Genomic DNA, 19,970 nt, shown 5'->3' on the forward strand with positions numbered 1-19,970 from the left:
TGGTCCCCGGATCATTGCGGAATAACTAAAACACCTTACAAATGGAACACTTTTTAGTTCGAAAAAGGGGCAAATGTTCATCGAATAATTACCACATACCATAAGGTGGCTCGAAGGAGACTTTGATTTATCCGGAAATATTTATGAAACCATGAAAGCCTTTGGAAAGGTAGAAATAAATAAGTTCGAATCCTGCTCGGGGCACGTAATTTTTCTTTCATTTCAGAGACGTGTGTCGAAAGCCTTCTGTAATTGTTTTTTTATCCGAATTCCGAGAAAACGCTTTGACCGAGGAGGATTGAACACAAAGCTATGACCTTCGTACCCATAGTGACTTGTGGTGCTTAGCAAATTGCCTTCTAACCTCGTTTGCGTGGTGAGAATTGGCGAAAACTTATGTCAGCTGAGAAATTTTAACCTACGTGTTAGCGGAAAGGACAAAATTTTGCCTGAATATCGTATCCTTTAATGTTACTCGCAAATAAGCCCGTTTTAATAAGTTAGACTGATAGGAAATACGTCTTTACTAAGCAAGCATTACCCGAGTTGCGTGACCATTCAGACCATCTTTCCAAGAAACCTTAAACTGAACTATATGAAGTAGCTATCGCGTATAATATTTGTTAAAAAATAATAATAATGAACTGATGTAATAATAGGCAAAAGGAAACCTTTTTAGGCAGAGGAGTCGCCCTTTTATTTATTTATTTAATTTTTCTTTTTTTGTATGTTGTTAATGTAAGTAATTTTTTACGTAGTTTCTTTTCGTGTAATAAGTGTTATTGTTTTTGTGAATGAATAAAAAAAAAATAATAAAATAAAAATAAAAAAAATAAAAAAAAAAAGTCGTTTGTTTAACAAGGTCAGGGTCTTACCCTGCCTGCGTGAAGTTATAAAAGTCAGAGCTTCTCCCAACACATCCAAAAAAACTATAAACATACTTTGAGTCAATAAGTCTTTTATAATTCACGTCTTAGGCATGCACTAATAACCTTCAGTATGATCGCCAAATTCTTCAGATCTTCAGGGGCTTGTCCTACATTTCAGACGGTCTATCTCTTCTCTAGTAAATTTGTCAATCAAAGTTTCAATGCTGTGATATTTTTACGCAATATTTTTTTTACATTCCTTAGAAGTGTTTTTATTAAGCAGTGGCCTCTAAATTCATTTAAAAGAAAATCAAGAGACTGCAAATAACTAGCAATTTTCGAGTTTTCAACAAGCAAAACGCGGCAAAGCAGTAATCACTTCTCTCCTGATTCTCTAACAGTACACAAGCGGGTTTACACTCCTTCTTATTAAAGCGTGAACACTTAAAATATGTCTGGAATGTTCTTTGTGTTTTAACCAATCACATGCGAGAACTTCAGACCGCAGAAACCACAAACAACGAATGATGGGTTTCCATCGGTCACGGAACAATATTCGGTTCTCGTTTCGCTCCAATTTACAAGGAAACACTAATTGTAATTCCTTTCTTTTTGAGAACATTCACTGCCGTACTGAAGAATATGTATGAGTGATTTTTTTATAGAAAAAATTGAAAAACCAATGCGCCCGACGCCACGATTTGCCCCAGTTGCCGCCAATTTTCAAAAATTGTAACGAATTCGTTTCTGCAGTTACCGTTCGCCTGATGGCATGTTACAATTTGAACTGAGGTAAGCTTGCATTTTCCGGTTTTTATCTCACCCCAACTATCTAAACACTGATAGAAGGAAGGTTCGTTTCTTCGATATCAGCGAAACGATAGCGGGAAGGAAAAGCGAAAATCAAGCGATTGAGGTGTTTACTTTGCACCAATCTGTTATCACGGCAACATTTTGAATAATTTTCGTCTGGAGCCTTTACAGTTTGCAGTCTTACGATCACGGAACCTCTGATTGCCTTAGGGTTGAAATCGTTTGCCGAAAGAAATCGAATCCCTTGTTCTACCGAAAAGATTTACAATCAGTAACGAAAACTCCACAATTTTGTATTTTATTTTTGGTTTATCGTGTTTACATCTTATGTCTAGACGTGTCTACAACCACCTGCATGCACTGAACCATGTCGTATAACGTCGCTGAAGGAACCGTCCTTTTTTTTTCCTTCAAAAATCCCTGAAACCTTGTTCTGGATGGCCCTCGATACGACAGAATAGCAGTTCTTTAAATTCCTGAAAAAGACAGAGCGTGTATCCTGAAACAAAATAAGAACTAAAGTTGCTCCGTGACCGATGGAAACCCATTTGTTGTTTGTGGTTTCTGCGGTCTGAAGTTCTCGCATGTGATTGGCTAAACATAAACATTCCAGACATATTTTTTAGTGTTCACGCTTTTATAAGAAGGAGTGTAACAGAGAGTTGAGATTAATGAAGGCAGATGTGATGTTGAACGCCAAATTTGTGTTTGAATTTGACCCTGTCACCACGTTTAGAGGTAAGACAGTAAGGAATGGCAGATAGCAGGCAAGCAGAAGACATAACACAAAAATCATGGTGTTCAGCGACTTTTTGTATTGACTTATACTGAAATGGTTTCCATGTTGCTGTGGAGCTGAAATTGACCGTTGTTCCTGGATTTGGCGCTGATAACGACGAATTCACATAGTTATTTTGATGTACGAAATCAAGGATATGACAACGCAACAGAAAATTATGATAGCAGCGACAATCTTGGTTATATTCTCACTAATTAACCATGCAAAAGGAGAGATAAATCCATTTATTATATAAACATCAGTGAAATACCAGGAAATCTTTCGCGCGAAAAAATCATATCTTCACACGTGAAAATAACATGTTATTTTCACATGTGAAGATATCGATTTCGAAACATTTTCTAACAAGTTTGCCGTGTTTCAATGCTGAATGAGCCAAAGTAAATCGATATTAAGTCGAAACATCTTCCGATCTTCCTTGGCAATCTTCGGCAATCTTCGGATATCTCGGAAATTTTCGGAAAAGTTCGGAAAATGTTCGGAAACATTCGTACGACCTTCGGACAACATTTTGCAAATCTTCGGAAATCTTCGGAAAATCGTCATAAAACATCGTAATTAGTAGGTTTATATAATAAACAGAATATTACATGGTTGCTTGGAGATATGAAAATTATCTTCTCGTGTTCAAATCGATATCCCACTCGTTCGCTGCGCTCACTCGTGAGATATCGATTTGAACACTCGAAGATAAATTTCATATCTCCGCGCAACCATGTAATATCCTCTATATATCCAACAAATAGACAGAAGACTCAAAACTCGCCTGAGAGTAACAAACTGATGATACCTTAATCTCAGGGTGAAAGCGTAAGTCTGTCAAAAGAGATTGCTGTCATCGTGAAGAAAGACACCGATCCCAAGCAGTAAGCGGCAATGGTGTAAGGAGCTCGAAAGTCACAGAATGCTTCAATGTTGTTGAATACCGCGGCAAAACAGTACGCAGCAAATAACGAGGGTCCTGAAGGGGGGGTACCAATTTCCCAGCCCAAATTTTGCCCAAATCCCATTTCCCAGCATTTTTTATGTCCAAATCCCATTCCCAGTAGTAAAATTCCCAGTGTATACAAAACCGGACTTAAGCGTAATATATTTGTTGTTTTGATTGTCCTAAATGTGGTTCACTCCCTGAACTCTCCCTTTGGTGAACCCAGGTACAGGCGTCGTTGAGCGAGTCCAGAAATATTGACCTGCATGCGCATTCTCAGAAATCTGTCAGCACAACACTTGCAATGCCAAGAAATGTATATGCTGCAATAGTTGTCGATGACTCACGAAACTGGGCGAACCTTACATAAGAATACATTTTTGGTCGTCTTCTCTTGTGTTAACCCGTACGTCTTCACCTTCGCTGAGTCAGTGGATTCTTTTATGGATATCAGCTTAGTTGCAGCTGCACATGCAGAAGAAAAGTGAACAAGGATTAAAATGAAAGCTCAAAAGGTCTGCTTTGTGGAAATTAATTCTTATACTGGAAACCTACATTTTAAGGTATTACCTATAGTTTTTACCTTGAAAACAAAGTCGACTTCAAAAATATGATTTTAGTTAGAAATCAACTCAAAATGAATTATTTAGAAATGAAAGGATATCGACGATTTTACCTTCGGCTTGGTTTGTAGCGTGTAATATTTCCAACTGTCCCTTTTGGAGTAATCAGTTTGTATGTAAGTTCAGGGAGAATAATCTAACCAAGAATGGTTCCTTGTCTTCTGGATTAAAAATGTCCCGATGCAAAATGATGTGAAAGCGAAAAACGTCAATAATGCGTTTTCTCTTTTAGTCCAATTTACATGTAATTGTTTTGTGAAGGCCACGTGAGGCATACTGCCTATATCAAATAAGCCCTTTTCATGAGAAAGTTTTCTTGTTTTGAAACCAATACAGTTCTGAACATAAAAGCAACGGGAAGAGACGTAATTTCATACAGGTGGAAATACTCAAGGAAGGTCAATTCTGATCTCATAGAAAAACTGCACAGGAGGGCTGCACGGCTGATCGTAAAACATCATAACAGTGATGAGGCCTTAAAGCATCTTGCCTATGAGACAACAGAGACAAGACGCCAGAGACATGTTTTTAATTTAGTTCGTAGGTGTATTGATGGAAAAGTCCCCCAATTTTTCAAGAATTATTTTACTTTTAATAGAGATGTGGCACTAAGACAAACAAGGCAGGCTGATTTATTGCATTTGCCGAAAGTACGGACAGAAGCCGCGAAACAATATTTTTATTACTCCGGTTGTCAAATTTATAACTCTTATCAAAACAATATATAATTTTTAAATTTTTCAATTTTATACAAATGTAACATAATTTTAGCTTATATCTTAGTATCTCTTATATATTTTAATATTTTTAACTTCCATTTTAGGTACATTGTAAGACCCTTAGCGACTTTTTAATTTTTACTTTTTACTAGGGCCTCTTAGGATAACAGTTTTTATTGTAAAGCTGACGGAGTTACCCTATTAAATAAAGGCTTTTTCTTCTTCTTCTCTGAGGAGATCTGCATTGCATACGGTCATAAGGTGAGTTAAAAAAAAACCAAAATGTAGCATATCCAATGACCGCTAGGCCATCATCTTAACTTAGATAAATATGTTACAATTAATTGATATTCGTTATTGAAAAATCATGATTACAAGATTACAAGCAACAGGAAAAATTAGTTTAGATCCGCTCAGTAAGTGAAAGCAAAGTCAATAAGTTCGCTTATTACACTGCTAAGGCGGTCCGAGGGCCAATAACTAAATCAGCCAATCAGATTACTTTATTTCCGGTCCCGCGAGGGCCGATATTTTCTAAGTATCGGACCGGGTTTTGTCCCGGATGATCCCGCGCTAAATCCCGGGCGATTTAGCGCAAGATTTTTGCAAGATTTGTTTTTTGCAAAACATTTTCCGAGTTTTTGTTGCTTTGAAAATGAAGCGACCCGGCTTACACAGAAATAATTATAACTAGTGCGCCGTAAAAGTTTTGCCGCACATTGTTTTCCACGACATCATGGATAGTAAAGTCTCTTTACTATCCATGACGATCATCTACTAGGTAGCAATTGTCACTACACAAAGTTTTCAGTCGTACTGTCAAGACCTCGGGCCAATATTCGCCCAGTACGGCCTTCGCACGTGGTTAATAAGATATAATATTGCTGAATGACCTTATCCGGTTTTAATTTCTACTTATTTTCCCCTATAAGCTTTTCTGCCAAGTGTGTTCACGCAAAACAATGAGTGATTTTTCCATTCGCTGGCAGACGTGTGCTTATACCTGAAGGCTTTTTGGTGTTTTCAAATACTTAAAGAAATTCTTCGATGCGCTAGCTGACACTTTGTAGTAACGACACGAGTTAACGCAGGGGCGACCATCAAAAGTATATTTGCATCACAATTAAAGAAGCGGAGCAATTTATATCACACCACGAGCTCCAACATCGGAGTTTTTGTCGAGTTCCAGATTTGTAATTAAAAGAACCACAACTGATGTAATATTTCTGCTTGTATGAAATTGCGTTTTACTCGTGCCGCTTCAGTGCTCAAACCTGTATACTCTACATAAAAACGTTTGTTGCCAAAAAAAGCGTATGGGTGACTTAACTGCCTCATGCATGTCACACAGCCTTCAAAAACTAATACAAGAAAATTGGACTATAAGAGCAAACGCCTTATTGATATTTCTAATAGCTTAGCATCATTTTCCATCAGCAAACAGTTGGAAACATTATGCACTACGCACCATTTAAAAACCTTTCTTAAATATTTTTTTGGTGTTGCTCTCTAACTGATACGATATATTAATGTTAAAAGTTGGCTTTCCTCTAAGGTATAAACTAGAGGTAAAACCTTAAAAATGTAAGCTTCCAGCAAGGTAATTAATTTGCATACAACATAAAATTTTTGACTTCAATTTCAATATTAAAGCTGCTCATTTTTTTCCCCGCGTGCATGCGCGCAGGTGCAACTTAGTTTACATAAAAGGATCAACTGGCTCTGCGAAGGCGAAGGCGAAGGCAAGTGATGAACTCTGGAGAATATCATAACGTTTGTTCAATAAGTAAACTTGAAACTTTATAAAGAAATGTATTGTCATCTAAGATTATTGCATCTTCGTGAATCATCTACAACTACTGCTGTGCATACAATTCAAGGAGTTTCAAGTGTTGATTTTTGCAATCTTGTTAATCTTTGAGAACTCGCTTATTCTGCACGCTCTTTCAAAATGTCAAGGCTTGCACGCCCCAACCAAAGCGTTATTCTGTAGTTTGGCTTTCTCAGGTCTAGGAGTTGGAATCGTTGTGTACCCGTTATTTGCTGCGTACTGCTTTGCGGGGGTTTTCAACAACATTGAAGTACACTGTGCCATTCGAGATCCTTACGTGATGATTTTGATTGTTTGCTGCATTGTGATCACTTCCATATCATACATTATACGCTGTCATCAACGCCAAATCCACAAACAACAGACAAATCCAACACCACAACAACATGGCGGAAACCATTGCAGTATGGGTCAATACAGAAAGTCACTAAACACCATGATTTTAAATTTTTGTCTTATGATTGCTTGCTATCTTCCTTTCGGTATTACTGCAGCAGTAACAATTGTGATAAGGCCAAACTCGAACACATTACTTGCGTGGAACATTTCTACCTCGTTGGCTTGTTTAAACTCCTCAGTTGTTGAATCCACTTGTGTACTGCTGGAGAATACTGAAGAGAAGTCAGGCAAGAATAAGTGCCGACCCTTACGTTGTTTGTGACCTCAATGAAATGTTAAAATGTTGGAAACTTTTTAATTTCGTTTTCTCAGAAGAACTCAGAAGGAGTACGAAACCAAATTAACAATTGCTAACTAACTTGGCACCACTCTCCCTTCCAGAAGGATGTTAAAGTGCTACGATGCTCTATTTTTAATTGTTTTATTTTTTACCGGCAATTTCCATATTTACTTGTCTTCGACCAGGATAAACTTCTGAGCGTTTACCTTATGAAGAGTACTGAATATATTTCACTTATGTCGAATAAAAATTTAATATGAAAAATATATGGTTCACAATATGGCGAGTTGTCGCCCTAACGATTGCGAGGCCATCTTAACTTAGATAGATCCGTCACAAGTTATGTTACCAATTGAGCAATCATAAATAAATGCATTCCGGAAATTGGTTCAGGAACGCTTTTGACTTTAGGGTTTGCTCTAGAATAGAAACTAGTAAATTCACATGCATGCATAACTGAATGGCCTTCTTTGAGATAAGGAATGATATCCAATTAAATGTTCTACTCCAATTTTCACTTGTAAGCTTTTCTGTCAAGTGTATTCCGTATAGTGGAAGGTGTGTTCTAATACCTAAATATCTCTCCGTGTTTTCTTATGCGGCTTTCTTCAAGGCGATGGGGTGACATGCACTTTGCAATAAAAAAGCTAATTAACGCAGGGGTGAGAATGAAAAGTAATCTATTTTTCAATATTTGCATCACAACACGAGAAGCACACATGTTCAAAATTAGTGTTTTAATTTGTTTCTTGAGTTCAACATTTGTAATGACAATATGCACAATCATTGTAGTGTATCTGCTTGCTACTCTTCTCGCGGCCTCTATGTTCAAAACTGTACGGTACTATCTTGCGGATAAACAAGAAACCGGTTTGATGCTAAGAGGGTTAACTGATTAAGACGAAATGCCTCACGTAGCCTTCGATTCAAAACAAATACGATTAATTTGCACTGTTAGGACAAACGCAGTTATATTGATACAACATCATTTTTCATCAGCAAACAATTCGAAACATTACGCCCTACACGCCAAGCCGAAGGTGAAATATTAATTTGTAAAGTTGGCTTTCTCTCTAAGATCTAAACTAGAGGTAAAGCCTTAAAAATGTAGCCTTCCAGTTACGTAATTAGTTTGCATACAATATAGCGTTTTGGACTATAGTTTCAATCCCTAAACAGCTCTTTTTTTTTCTCCGTACGCAGGTGCAATTCCGCTTACAAACAAGGAAAAGCTGACACTGCGAAGGCGAACGCAAGTGATGAACGCTGAGGGCCGATATCAACACGTTTATACAATATTGAGTGAAGTCGAAACCGTGACATTTTAGAGAAATGTATTGTCATCTTATTTTCTCCCACTATCGTGAATCAACTACGACCGTTTCTGTGTATTTAGCTCTGGGAATTTCTAATGTTGTGTTAGCGATCTTTACAGTCCTTGGGAACTCACTTGTTTGGCACGCTCTACGGAAATGTCAATCCTTGCACGCCCCAACAAAAGCGTTATTCTGTAGCTTGGCTTTCTCGGATCTTGCAGTTGGAATCGTTGCGTTCCCGTTATTCGCAGTATATTGTTTTGCGCCGGTATTCAACAACATTGAAGTGTTCTGTGCCATTCGAGATCCTTACGCAATTATCGCTTTCTGCTTGGGATCAGTGTCTATCTTTACGATGACAGCAATATCTTTGGACAGATCTTATGCTTTCACACTAAAATTAAGGTATCATCAGTTTGTAACCTACAAACGGGTTGTGTTATTACTTGCTGGATGTTGGATACTTGGATTTATTTGGCCGTTCTTGTGGCTGTTTAACAACAACCTAACCGCGATTGTAGCTGCCGTGATATTGTTTTGCTGCATGTTGATAACTTCGATATCGTACGTTAAGATAATTTTTGGAATACGCCGTCATCAGCGCCAAGTCCACGAACAACAGACAATAACAGAACCACAGCACCCTGGCAGAAATCACTTCAATATTGATCAGTACAAAAAGTCCCTAAACACCATGATTTTAATATTTTGCCTTTTGATTGCCTGTTATCTTCCACACGCTATTGCTGTGGTAGTTATCTTGGTGACTGGAATAAATTCGACCACGCTTCTGGTTCTTAACATCACTTCTGTGGTTATCAAACTCAACTCTCTGTTGAACCCACTTGTGTACTGTTGGAAGATAAGAGAAATCAGACGCCAAGTGCTCAACGATCTGCCGTGCTTTGCTACATTGCCGGACTGAAAGACCGTTTACAACTTTGCCGTTTTCTCAGTGGTTCTTTTTGACCAACTTTAAAACTTTAAACAGATTCTTGTACGAAGAAAAAAATAACACTTTTCCACTTTTCCGTGCGTGGGTTTTCAAAAATCAGTAAAAATTTTCAAAAATTCGCTTTTGAAAACAGCCTGCATACGAAAAAAGGCCACCTTTTTCTGTATCTTCAAGTGCAAAAGAACAGTGCGTATACTAGTTCAATTTTATTTGTTTTAGCCTTAAGATGTAGATACAGCATTCATCTTCAAAAAGCCGCGCTTGGGTTGTTAGATTTTTACTTTGGAATTCAGAGAAACCAGTTTTATCAACGCTTCTTGGCCAATTTTGGCCCTTTTTTCTCTTATTGTGGGTGCTCTTGCGTTTAAATTGAATTGCCACTTCGCTGAATATAAATAATTAATGATGTCCATGCATTCTGGCCTATGGATCGAAGTGGAAACGCAAAACCGAGGAACTTCAACGTAATTGGACATTTCCCGTTCCCTGTACCAGCAGACTGCCTTTTCTTGCGCAGTTTCTAGTTTCGGTCAAGTCTCTGTTGTGACGAGTCGGCCTCGGGCCGCCGTAGCATATCATCCAGAGTACAAGTGGTTCAAGGTTACTATGAAGCCCTTCCTCAACTCAGGTCTAAATTTGTTCCTGTGTATCTCTTATTTCCCACTGTGATTTTTCCAAAAGGCCAAATTTCATTTCAGGCCGTTTCTTTTGGAGGGTCATTACGTTCGGGATAAAGTGTCGACAGCCGTGACTGCCCTATCGTCATTTACCTTTTCGGAGGGCGTATCGATACATTTGTGTATTTTTTACTTTCGGATAAAAAAAATATGTTAATACGATTAATGACGTCATGGAGAATATATGAAATAACATCCAAATTGGTAGGATGCTACAGCCCCTATACTAAAGGCATAATACGTTTAAAGTACTCTCAGATTATAACAGCCAAACCCTAAGTAAAGGAGAAGGGGGATTTCACCTAGCCTGCGAGCAGGCCCTCTATTCGGGGGCAACGTGAATTGAACTCTTAGAGCGCCGAAGGCGCGATCCCGTGAGTGCCGAAGGCGCGAGTCGGCGAGCGAAGCGAATTGCCCCCGAATAGATTCGGCGATCGAGGAGTTCAATTCACGTTGAATAGAGAGCCTGCTCGCAGGCTAATTCCACCTAGCCTGCGAGCAGGCTCTTCTATTCGGGGGCAACGTGAATTGAACTCTTAGAGCGCCGAAAGTAGGTACAATATTAAAATGTTCAAATTAGAGAAGAAATTATAAAAAATCTCCTAAAAGCATTCAAAGCTAAAGAAAACTCAACTCTAAAAAATACAAATTTTAAAGTAAAAATGCTTAATTATCATAGCGAAATTGGTGGTAAGAATTACTATTTGATAAACTGTTAGCTGAATGTCCGATGATTAGACAGTGTCCATAAGGCTGGACAAACAAGGGAACACTTTTTATAGTGACCCTTATTTTAACCATGGAACAACCAAAGAGTAAAAATAAACAAAGAATGACACTTTAAATTACTGACTTACACAGTTAGTTTTCAAAACCAAAAACGGATTTGGGTTGATTGTAAATAGCACGGTTTTCCCTGATGTGAAGAAATATAGCATTTGAATATTAAACGTGTCTTCTACAACCAGTTTTCAGCTTCTTCTAAAAATCCACATATTAATAAAATGCATTTACCTTGCCTGTTTGCTTTGTTTTGTTTAATTTATTTTATTTTTCAGCAACAATTCTTCTTATTTACATATCATTTACCAGGAAAAAAAATAGATAATGGAAGATGGGTCAACAAAAGCGGCTGGTAATACTCTATCTCTCACTGAACGGAATATTACTGAATTCGGTTATGCCGAATGAGAATTTATCCTACAGTGAGTGTTTCGCTTATGACGAGTAGGAGTACCAAAATGCACCAAATATCTGCATGTCGAAGTGATATTCTATTGAATTAAAAAATCACTATTAAAAGCACCCGGGAAAGTTAGCACAGGTTCGCTCATCACTCTCAGATCTGCGCGAGAATAGAAGCTGTTAAAACATAGCTAAATGACCTCCATTGAAATAAGGCTGAATGAAATGGAATATAAAGTTCTACAGATTTTCAAGGAAAAGCAATCTGCTGTTTTGCCTAGTGTCGTCTGCTCGCGGAGCTCTTTTATGTTGTCGTATGTTTGACACTTTAAGCAATTTTGTTGTGTTGTAAAATTGTGCATGAAAAAATTGTAAACATAGCGGCCCTTTGCCACTGAAAATGAGTAAAACAAAAAAAAATATCAAAAATATCAACTGTCAGGAGGTAGACCAGTTGGCTACATACAAATTAAAAGATGTAAGGTGTTCAAGCTCTATCCAATACGCCAGAATGGCCTTTTACACATATAACACTAATTGACGCTGCAGTGGCCCATAGAATGAAATATTTGTTTATCCGCATCACAATATGAAAATTTAAGCAATTTCAACTGCACCACAAGCCCAAGGTTAAACAATTTTTCTCCCTGCCTGAATTCGTTATTGAAAGTATTATTGTCATTGTTTTTTTACGGCTTTACAAAATAACGTCTCCTCTCACCAATTCTATGTTCAAAACCATATTGTCTTGCAAATAAAAAAACTTGGCGTGAAAGCCGAATATGCCCCACGCAAACTTCAAAAAATATTAAAGTAAATGCGTTTAAAAAACCCTAAAGAATAATATTTCAGGTGGCTTAAACCCCATTCGGCGACACCAAATTTAAATCCAGACGACAAGGCATTATACTTGGTAAGATTTCCGTTGGGAGAAATTCAATTGCTTCAAAAATTACAGTTGGAAAAGTAAACGCCACCCACCAAGCCGAAGGTAAATTTAAAAAATATATATATTTCGTGTTGCTTTCTAGCTGATGTGATCTAGTAAAAGAAGGCTTTCAGACTAAGAAAAACTACTTGGCAAAGTTATAGACACTGAAGCTTCTAGCGACATAGTTATTTCATATTAAACACAATATTTTGGATTTTGTTCAATTTTATTCACGCAGCTGAGCATAGCTGAGGATCTAAAGGAGCAACACTTCCACGCAAGTGACTCATCACGTTTAAAGGAATGTATTGCCATGTAAGGTTCTTTCAGTTTCGTGAATCCTCTTCGACCATTGCAGTGTATACATTTCTAGGCATTTCAAGTGTTGTACTGGCAATCTTTACAGTCTTTGGAAACTCGCTTATTCTGCTCGCTCTGCGGAAATGTCAAACCTTGCAAGCCCCAACCAAAGCGTTATTCTGTAGCTTGGCTTTCTCGGATCTTGGAGTTGGAATCGTTGTTTACCCGTTGTTTGCAGGCTATTGTTTTGCCGCGGTGTTCAACAACATAGAAGCATTCTGTGATATTCGAGGTCCTTACACCATTGCGGGTTATTGCTTTGGATCGGTGTCTTTCTTCACGACGGCAGCAATCTCATTGGACAGACTTTATGCATTCACCCTGAGATTAAGGTATCATCAGTTTGTAACCTTCAAGCGAGTCGCGTTTCTACTGACTGGATGTTGGATATTTGGAGTTATTTGGCCTTTCTCATTCTTGCTAAAGGAAAAAATAACCAAGATTGTGGCTGTTGTGATAATATTCTGTTGCGTTGTTACATCCTCTATTTCGTACATAAAAATAACTATGGGAATACGTCGTCATCAGTCCCAAATCCAGGGACAACAAATGATTTCAGCTTCGCAGCAACATGGAGGAAATAATTTCAGTATCATTCAATACAAAAAGTCTCTGAACACCATGATTTTGGTGTTTTGTCTTCTGCTTGCCTGCTATCTGCCGTTCTTTGCTGTTTTGCCACTTAACATGGTGACAGAGTTAAATTCAAACACGAATTTGGCGGTGAACATAACGTCTGCTGTTATTAAACTCAACTCACTGTTGAACCCGCTTGTGTACTGTTGGAAAATGAGAGAAATCAGGCGCGAGGTTATAAATGCTCTGCGGTGTTTTGCAGTCTGGACATTTTTTATATAAGAGCCAATTTCTGAAATGTTCAAGAATCCGACGTCAGTCGCGAAATTTCGAATTTCTTCATACTTTACCCAAATAACCTGTACAGTGAGTTATTTAAAAAATTACAATTCAAAGGTTCAGTAGCGCTTCTTTTTTCAAAATATAAACAAGTTCGAAAAACGCCATTTTTGGTGTCCAGCCGCTGTCGAAACTAGCAGAAATTTAGGTATTTTCCTTCCGCTCATACAAATGAACGCGATCACATCCAGCAATGTACTTTAAGAATCTCATAATAAATCTCTTGTTCTTTCTAAAGTATTATTTATTTTGTGTAAGCTCATTCCTTTTAATTGTTTTTGGACGTTATATTTCTCGCAGTTTTAACGCTTAAGCGAGAGAGCTAAATACAGTTAACTTCCACACCGCCGAACGCCCATTGTTACGTGGAATTTGGAGTCGAAACTAGGATAGACTTGAAGCACATCGTTTATATTCTATCATGTAAAAATGTCTATGGCGGCACGATAAAAGCCCGGGGGGAGGGGACGAAAAAAGTTTTATACGGGGAGGCTCCGCCCCAAGTTCTACCCCTTACCCTTTATATACCATTTTTGACAGAAATTGTACCCCTTTCGTATACCTTTAACTGAAAAAAGGTACGCCTTTCATATACCTAAGAGACATGGCGTGGACTTAAAATAGGACGTTTTCTTGTCATTTTTATGTAGCGCTCAAAAAATTAAAATAATACAGCCATAAATTGCGTCTGTTCGAATTTTTAATTAAAGGCCCTTTAAATAGCCAAATACAGATTTCCATACCCTTTCCATATACTAACTCGGAAATCCCTACCCATATACCTGAAGCCTGAAAGGACCCCCGGGCGGAGCCCCCCGTATAGGCCATTATAGGGAGTACCCCCCCCCCGGGGATAAAATTATCCTGTCGAAAAATCAAGCGTGAAGTGTATTTTGGCACTCCCGCCACTCGTGAAGCGATGAAACAGTTTTCCTGTTTTGAACGCTCACTTTATCAAAAAACTAAAAATACACTCATAGGAAAACTTTACGCTATTCTTGGTGGTTCAAAGTGTACTCTTTACATTTATCTAGCATTTAGTCAACACTTGACGAAAACAAGAAGTCCTTTCGAGTGTATAAACATCATGTAATACAACGCCCGCAAAAGCGCACGTACACGCGACCAAAAAAAAATCCTTCGTTTGGTAGCTATAATTTTCGAGGTAAAAAGATGAAAGAAACCTGGCACGTTTGGTCGTTTGCCTTTAAATTGAACCATAGTTTTGACGGAATATCGAAATTTTCATTTGCTGCAGTCGGACCCGCCGCCAAACGTCAATTTGGTTGTAGACATAATTTATGAGCAAACACAAATGAACACTAAATTGACGAATCTATTTGATAATTTTTCTTGAAAACCACCGCAGATTTTTTAGCGCACCAATCGAGCAGAAGTGGCTTGGAGTATTGTCTAAATAACTGCTAAAAATGAACCATAATCTTTTTCAAAAGAATCACAGTTACATGTAACCAAATTACGTAATACTGTATGCAACATGAAAAAAATAACTAATATCTCACCTGCCACGGTTATAATTTTCTCTGTTTTAACTTGATGAATTATTAAAGAGTTTGAGAAATACAGTTTGTGTGTTACAGGATCGGCTAAAATAGCACGAACAAGTCTCGTCTCTTGAATGTTAATTTTTTGTTTGTATCTTCGAGCATTGCTCTTATGTATCCCTTGCATCACATTACTATTAGTGACCATGGTGCATTGAAGTTTAAATTTTCCGCCATTTTGAGCTTTTTTTAGTGACAAAATGTCGAGAAATGGAAACTTCAATTAGAGATAACTTTTGATTAGATTGACATATTTCAGAAATTTGTTCAGTTTCAGGATCTTTGTGACAGTTTCGTTCAGAAACTGTCATAAAATGTTCCATTTATTAAAAACAATTTGCGTCAACTTTGTGACGTCATTTTCCCGCCAAAAAGTTCGAAAACAAAAAACATACGATTTTTCAGAAAAAGTGGTTCTATATTTATGCAAAATTTCAGGTAGCCGGTATCAAAAACGAAAAAGATGAATGAAGGTGAGCATTTTTGGGCAACTTTGTGCCCACCGTGAGAGTTCTTACATTTTTCTCTGTCACCTTTTAAGTAATCATTTTGTTAACAATCCGCGCCACCTGCGAACACATCAAATCCGCCTATATTTTTTCCAGTCTCGTTTTTTTTCCAGTCTTTTAAAAATATATCGTAAAGTTGTCGATGTCAAGCGTTGCACTTCGTGCATACGCTTTAAATAAATGCTTAACGATAATCCTAAGGTGTTCCCCGCGACCTTAATGGCGAGGATTAAAAATTTAAGATCCATCCCAACTGTACACAAATTTCCGTGTGCTTTTGGAGCTGACCTCATTCAAAATCATGCCTAAAGTATCTCCAAAACAACTTTTTGAAGTTTGCCATTTTTTTCTGAAATGCCACCGCCATTTATTTGGCAAAGGAAAAGAATACGAGAGCTCATACGATATGCACTTCCGTATTATTACTACTGGCTTCAAAGCAGGCCCCTCTTGATGATTATGTACCTCCTATTATTCAACGTCTCGATCCCACGTTCCATGGTTTTGGCTTTAGAAGCAGGGATGTGTTGGTCATATTTGAGAATCAGCGGAACCTGTCTTGGTTAAACACCGGAGAGCTTTCAGAAACTTTGCTTGACATTACTTTTAGGTTAACCAGAAATTTCGATCGATTAACCAGAAAAGGGAGCCTTTGGTGTGCGCATTAAAGAGGTTCGACTGTATTGTAAGACAAAGAAATTTGTCAAATCACGGCTCATTACAATGCTCTGAGTGTGGTCCAGTCCTCTGTGATGTGACCGTCCGGCGTATTTCGAAAATTGCAAAAATAACCGCCAAAGACGTTGGTAAGATTAACTTTCATTTAATCAATCCCAAGTTGTGTGACAGCAGCCTGCACCATGCCGGGAAAGAGTTAAGGTGTGTTTGATTTAAAAACAGTTTTTAACGCCTCCCTCAAGGATGCGTTTCTTCGCATTTGAATTACAGGATTGATGGAGGACACGAGCGTTACAGCTGTAGATGCCCAAGGGAACAACACATTGCCAGTAAAGACGGTGTTTTCAAAATTCAGGAGTATCATCAGGGGGACCAGTGAAAGTAACGTTGCTGCAGTGTAGAAAGCCATATCCCTCGCTGCCTTCTTCTCTCTTTTATAGAAGGTCGCATGTTGCAGATTATGAGAAGCGCTAAAGATCTTTCTGTTGTAGGTGCGGATTGCACGGAAGGTAAGAATGTGGCCTCCAGCTGGAATGATAATCATTAAGGCCAAAGTGACGTTTTCCATTGGTTCGTAAATCGTTTTAGGGACCACAGGTCTCCAGGAGGCAAACGTAGATGAGCCAGAGGACCCACGCACTAACCACTATCTTCACCATGCCTGTTGAAACAGAATGTACATCACAGATTGAACCATTTATGATGGTTAAAAATTAACAGTTGTGTCCCAGGATCCAGGGAGCTACAGTAGATAGCTCATCAGTATTCGTTATTTAAGGTCACATCCTCTTTATCTCGATAATGTATTTAAAAAAATCCTATAAATCATTCTTTATGAATTATCGAGAAAAAATTAAGAAAAATATAAAGCGTTTGCAAATTAAACCACAGTGGCTCAACAGGCTGGTGCATTTTCTGAAGCATAAAGCAGCTGGGAGTTGGATTCCATTCCTGGATGGGACGCTAGTCCAGTCCATTTTACTCATAGCTAGTTTGTCAGGTTGTCCTAGCAATTTGCCGGTAGCCGTTTAGACTCAGGAGCTCTGAGAGAAAAATATTGTATCTTGCCCAAGAACACAACACAATGGCCCCTCCTGCTGGGCTCGACCCAGAACCTCTCAAACCGCAATCATTTGCGCTAACCATTATGTCAACCCGCCTTTCAAAGAGTACTGAGAACATACCTCGAAATGTGACAGCTATTCTGTAGGCGAGGGGCTTGGACACGGCATAAAATCTATCGACGCTTGTTATTGCCAAGTTCAAGAACGTGCAACCAACGAAAAGGAACGGAAGAGATTTGCTGGCTTGGTACAGATGGACCAATCTGCAGGGGTCCGGGAGGTGATGCAATAAAAAACGCCATGATGCGTACACTGGCTGCACAACCAGGCCTGTGAGACAATCTGCGGCGGCCAGGCTACACAGCAGTACGTTGACCGGGACATGAAGTGAAGGAGTACGGACGATGGTTGCTATGACAGCCAGATTAGCCAGGAATGCAAAGATGGCGAAAGAAATGTTGACAACTGTCACGGCAATGTTACTTGCGTACACTGACTTGACGCCAATGGCATCGAGAATCCACGAAGGCAAACACTCTGTAGATTGCTCATGGCTGGAAAATGTGTTGTTTTTTAATAAGTTGTTTAAGCTGTGATTTGTGCCATTCAAAACTGTTTTGTTCATCATTGTTGTTGGTTGCTGAAAAAAGAAAGGTCATGTAAACAAACAAAAAAATAAAAAGAAGCGAAAAACAAAAACAATTTAAAAAACACTATCCTTCCACTGCGGGATAAGTTTTATAATAAAATACAAAATCGCGTACCGTACATTAAACAGCCATCAATCATAGAAATTACTAAAGACTGATGAACTACCGTAATGATTTTCTTACATGTAATATTTAAATGATCAAGTTCATTTTTTTACGTTGTCATTACTGTCAGTTCAGACTGAAGTGATTTATCCATTTCCTCTCTCCCATTTTTTATTCTAATATTAGTTAATTTTAACTTTATTCAAACTTGCTTTTGCCCTACTTTGCTGTATTGTTTTGGTCATGCAAATAAAGCTACTTTTTTTAACAATTCGAGTGTCAATAGTTTCAATGATCTCTTCAAAACCACTAGAAATTAAAGGCCTGTTTTATCCGAAGCTCGAAAATAAAAATCGCGTGGTATGTTTGTTTAAAACGCGAGATGTGCAAACGTTCGTTAACACGCATCTTTTGACCTATCCGACCGAAACGTTGGCATAATTCTGTCAGATAGCAGTTCTAAAAATGTCTGTCTGATTTTGTTTTATATTTTTGACCAGTCTCGTGAAAAGTTATGGCTTTGTAAAACGGAATGCCACTTTTTCAAACATCGATTTATAGGAGACTACAGAAAATAAATAATGCCATCTTTGAGAAATTGGAGGCGCATTTTTGGAGGGCGATTAAAGGCGTGCAATGAACTTTATAAAAGCGAAAGAGATAGTGTTTTCTTTCGTAAAATAACTAGTTTGCTATGAGTGCATGCTCGGTCTGTTGTAGATTCAGAAGGTGTTCATATATAGATATATATCTTGGCGAAATGTACAATTTCGCGTTAACGGCATTTTGCGCAGAGGCTTTAAGAATAAATCCCGATTTCAAAAAGCATAATAATTGATAGTAAGCTCGAATGCCATTTTTTTTAAAGAAGTGAGGTTTTTTACAGGTAGACCACCCTATGTGTTCGTGGTTAATAATTGTTGACATAAGATTATGTTGAAATCAATGGCGTATATAAAAGAAATATAAAGAGAAACATTACGTCGGCTTTGATTTACTACAAAATATAAAGTTTACTCTAAATGATTCAATAAAAGTTAAAATGAAATGTTGAATGAGTCTTGTGTCATGTTTTTTTTGCCGCCCCGAGCCTTTAAAGGCGTTATTTTTATGGGCTCGGGGCGGCAAAGAAACACTCCTCAGTGACACAAGACTCATTCAACATTTCATTTTAACTTTTATTGAATCATTTAGAGTAAACTTTATATTTTGTAGTAAATCGAAGCCGACGTAATGTTTCTCTGTATATCTTCTTTTATGCTCCATTGATTTCAACATAACCTTATGTCAACAATTATTAACCACGAACACATAGGGTGGTCTACCTGTGTTTTGTTTAGAAAAAAAAACTAAACTGGACTTAAACTTGGAAAACCGTGAAATGCCGTGAATCCCTTAGCTATGTTACTCCCAAACTCATTTAATTTAGTCTTGAAAAGGTGTAAATTTTTCGAAAATGATGAAACGGGTTTGCAACGGAGACACTTGGCGGGTTTTCGCGGCTGTTTTCGGTTTTTTACGGCAGGAAAATGAAGCCTCTTTTTAAAACACAGAACGAAAAGTTAAAACGAAAACATTGCATTTACTTTAAATTATGACAGGCCTCGTGAAAAACACCTTTACCGTAAAATGTATATCGAACTAAATTCACCCAACTTACTCCGGGCTTGCTCTAGGTGAAATTTGGACTTGTTCGTCTAGATTGACAATCGGAAATGACAACCTTTGATTTTAAACATTATTTTTAAATTTCCGAGTGCCATTTAGCACATCCTCTTCGCTTTTGGCCAATACATGGT

General features: G+C 38.0%; 2 protein-coding genes and 2 pseudogenes across 2 annotated transcripts; 2 read left to right on the forward strand and 2 right to left on the reverse strand.

The window, feature by feature from the left end:
• Positions 1-1,263: 1,263 nt before the first annotated feature.
• On the reverse strand, positions 1,264-3,491 carry LOC144633544 (uncharacterized; annotated as a pseudogene).
• Positions 3,492-8,217: 4,726 nt separating this feature from the next.
• LOC144633545 (rhodopsin, GQ-coupled-like) lies at positions 8,218-9,502 on the forward strand. Its single transcript, XM_078492394.1, has 2 exons — positions 8,218-8,301; positions 8,465-9,502. The coding sequence occupies exon 2, from the start codon at positions 8,594-8,596 to the stop codon at positions 9,500-9,502; it is 909 nt and encodes a 302-aa protein (XP_078348520.1). The 5' UTR covers positions 8,218-8,301; positions 8,465-8,593.
• A 3,126-nt stretch (positions 9,503-12,628) lies between these two features.
• On the forward strand, positions 12,629-14,005 carry LOC144633142 (melanocyte-stimulating hormone receptor-like). The gene has a single exon (XM_078491942.1). The coding sequence runs from the start codon at positions 12,629-12,631 to the stop codon at positions 13,541-13,543; it is 915 nt and encodes a 304-aa protein (XP_078348068.1). The 3' UTR covers positions 13,544-14,005.
• Positions 14,006-16,548: 2,543 nt separating this feature from the next.
• Positions 16,549-18,044, reverse strand: LOC144633546 (trace amine-associated receptor 7d-like; annotated as a pseudogene).
• Positions 18,045-19,970: the final 1,926 nt, after the last annotated feature.

This window comes from Oculina patagonica, chromosome 12 (genome assembly GCF_052425735.1).
Source record: "Oculina patagonica isolate OP01 chromosome 12, crgOcupat, whole genome shotgun sequence".
NCBI classification, from domain to species: domain Eukaryota; kingdom Metazoa; phylum Cnidaria; class Anthozoa; order Scleractinia; family Oculinidae; genus Oculina; species Oculina patagonica.

Excerpts from the sequence above, each read along its gene's own strand:
- LOC144633545 (XM_078492394.1), top strand. The coding sequence starts at position 8,594 with ATGTATTGTCATCTTATTTTCTCCCACTATCGTGAATCAACTACGACC.
- LOC144633142 (XM_078491942.1), top strand. The coding sequence starts at position 12,629 with ATGTATTGCCATGTAAGGTTCTTTCAGTTTCGTGAATCCTCTTCGACC.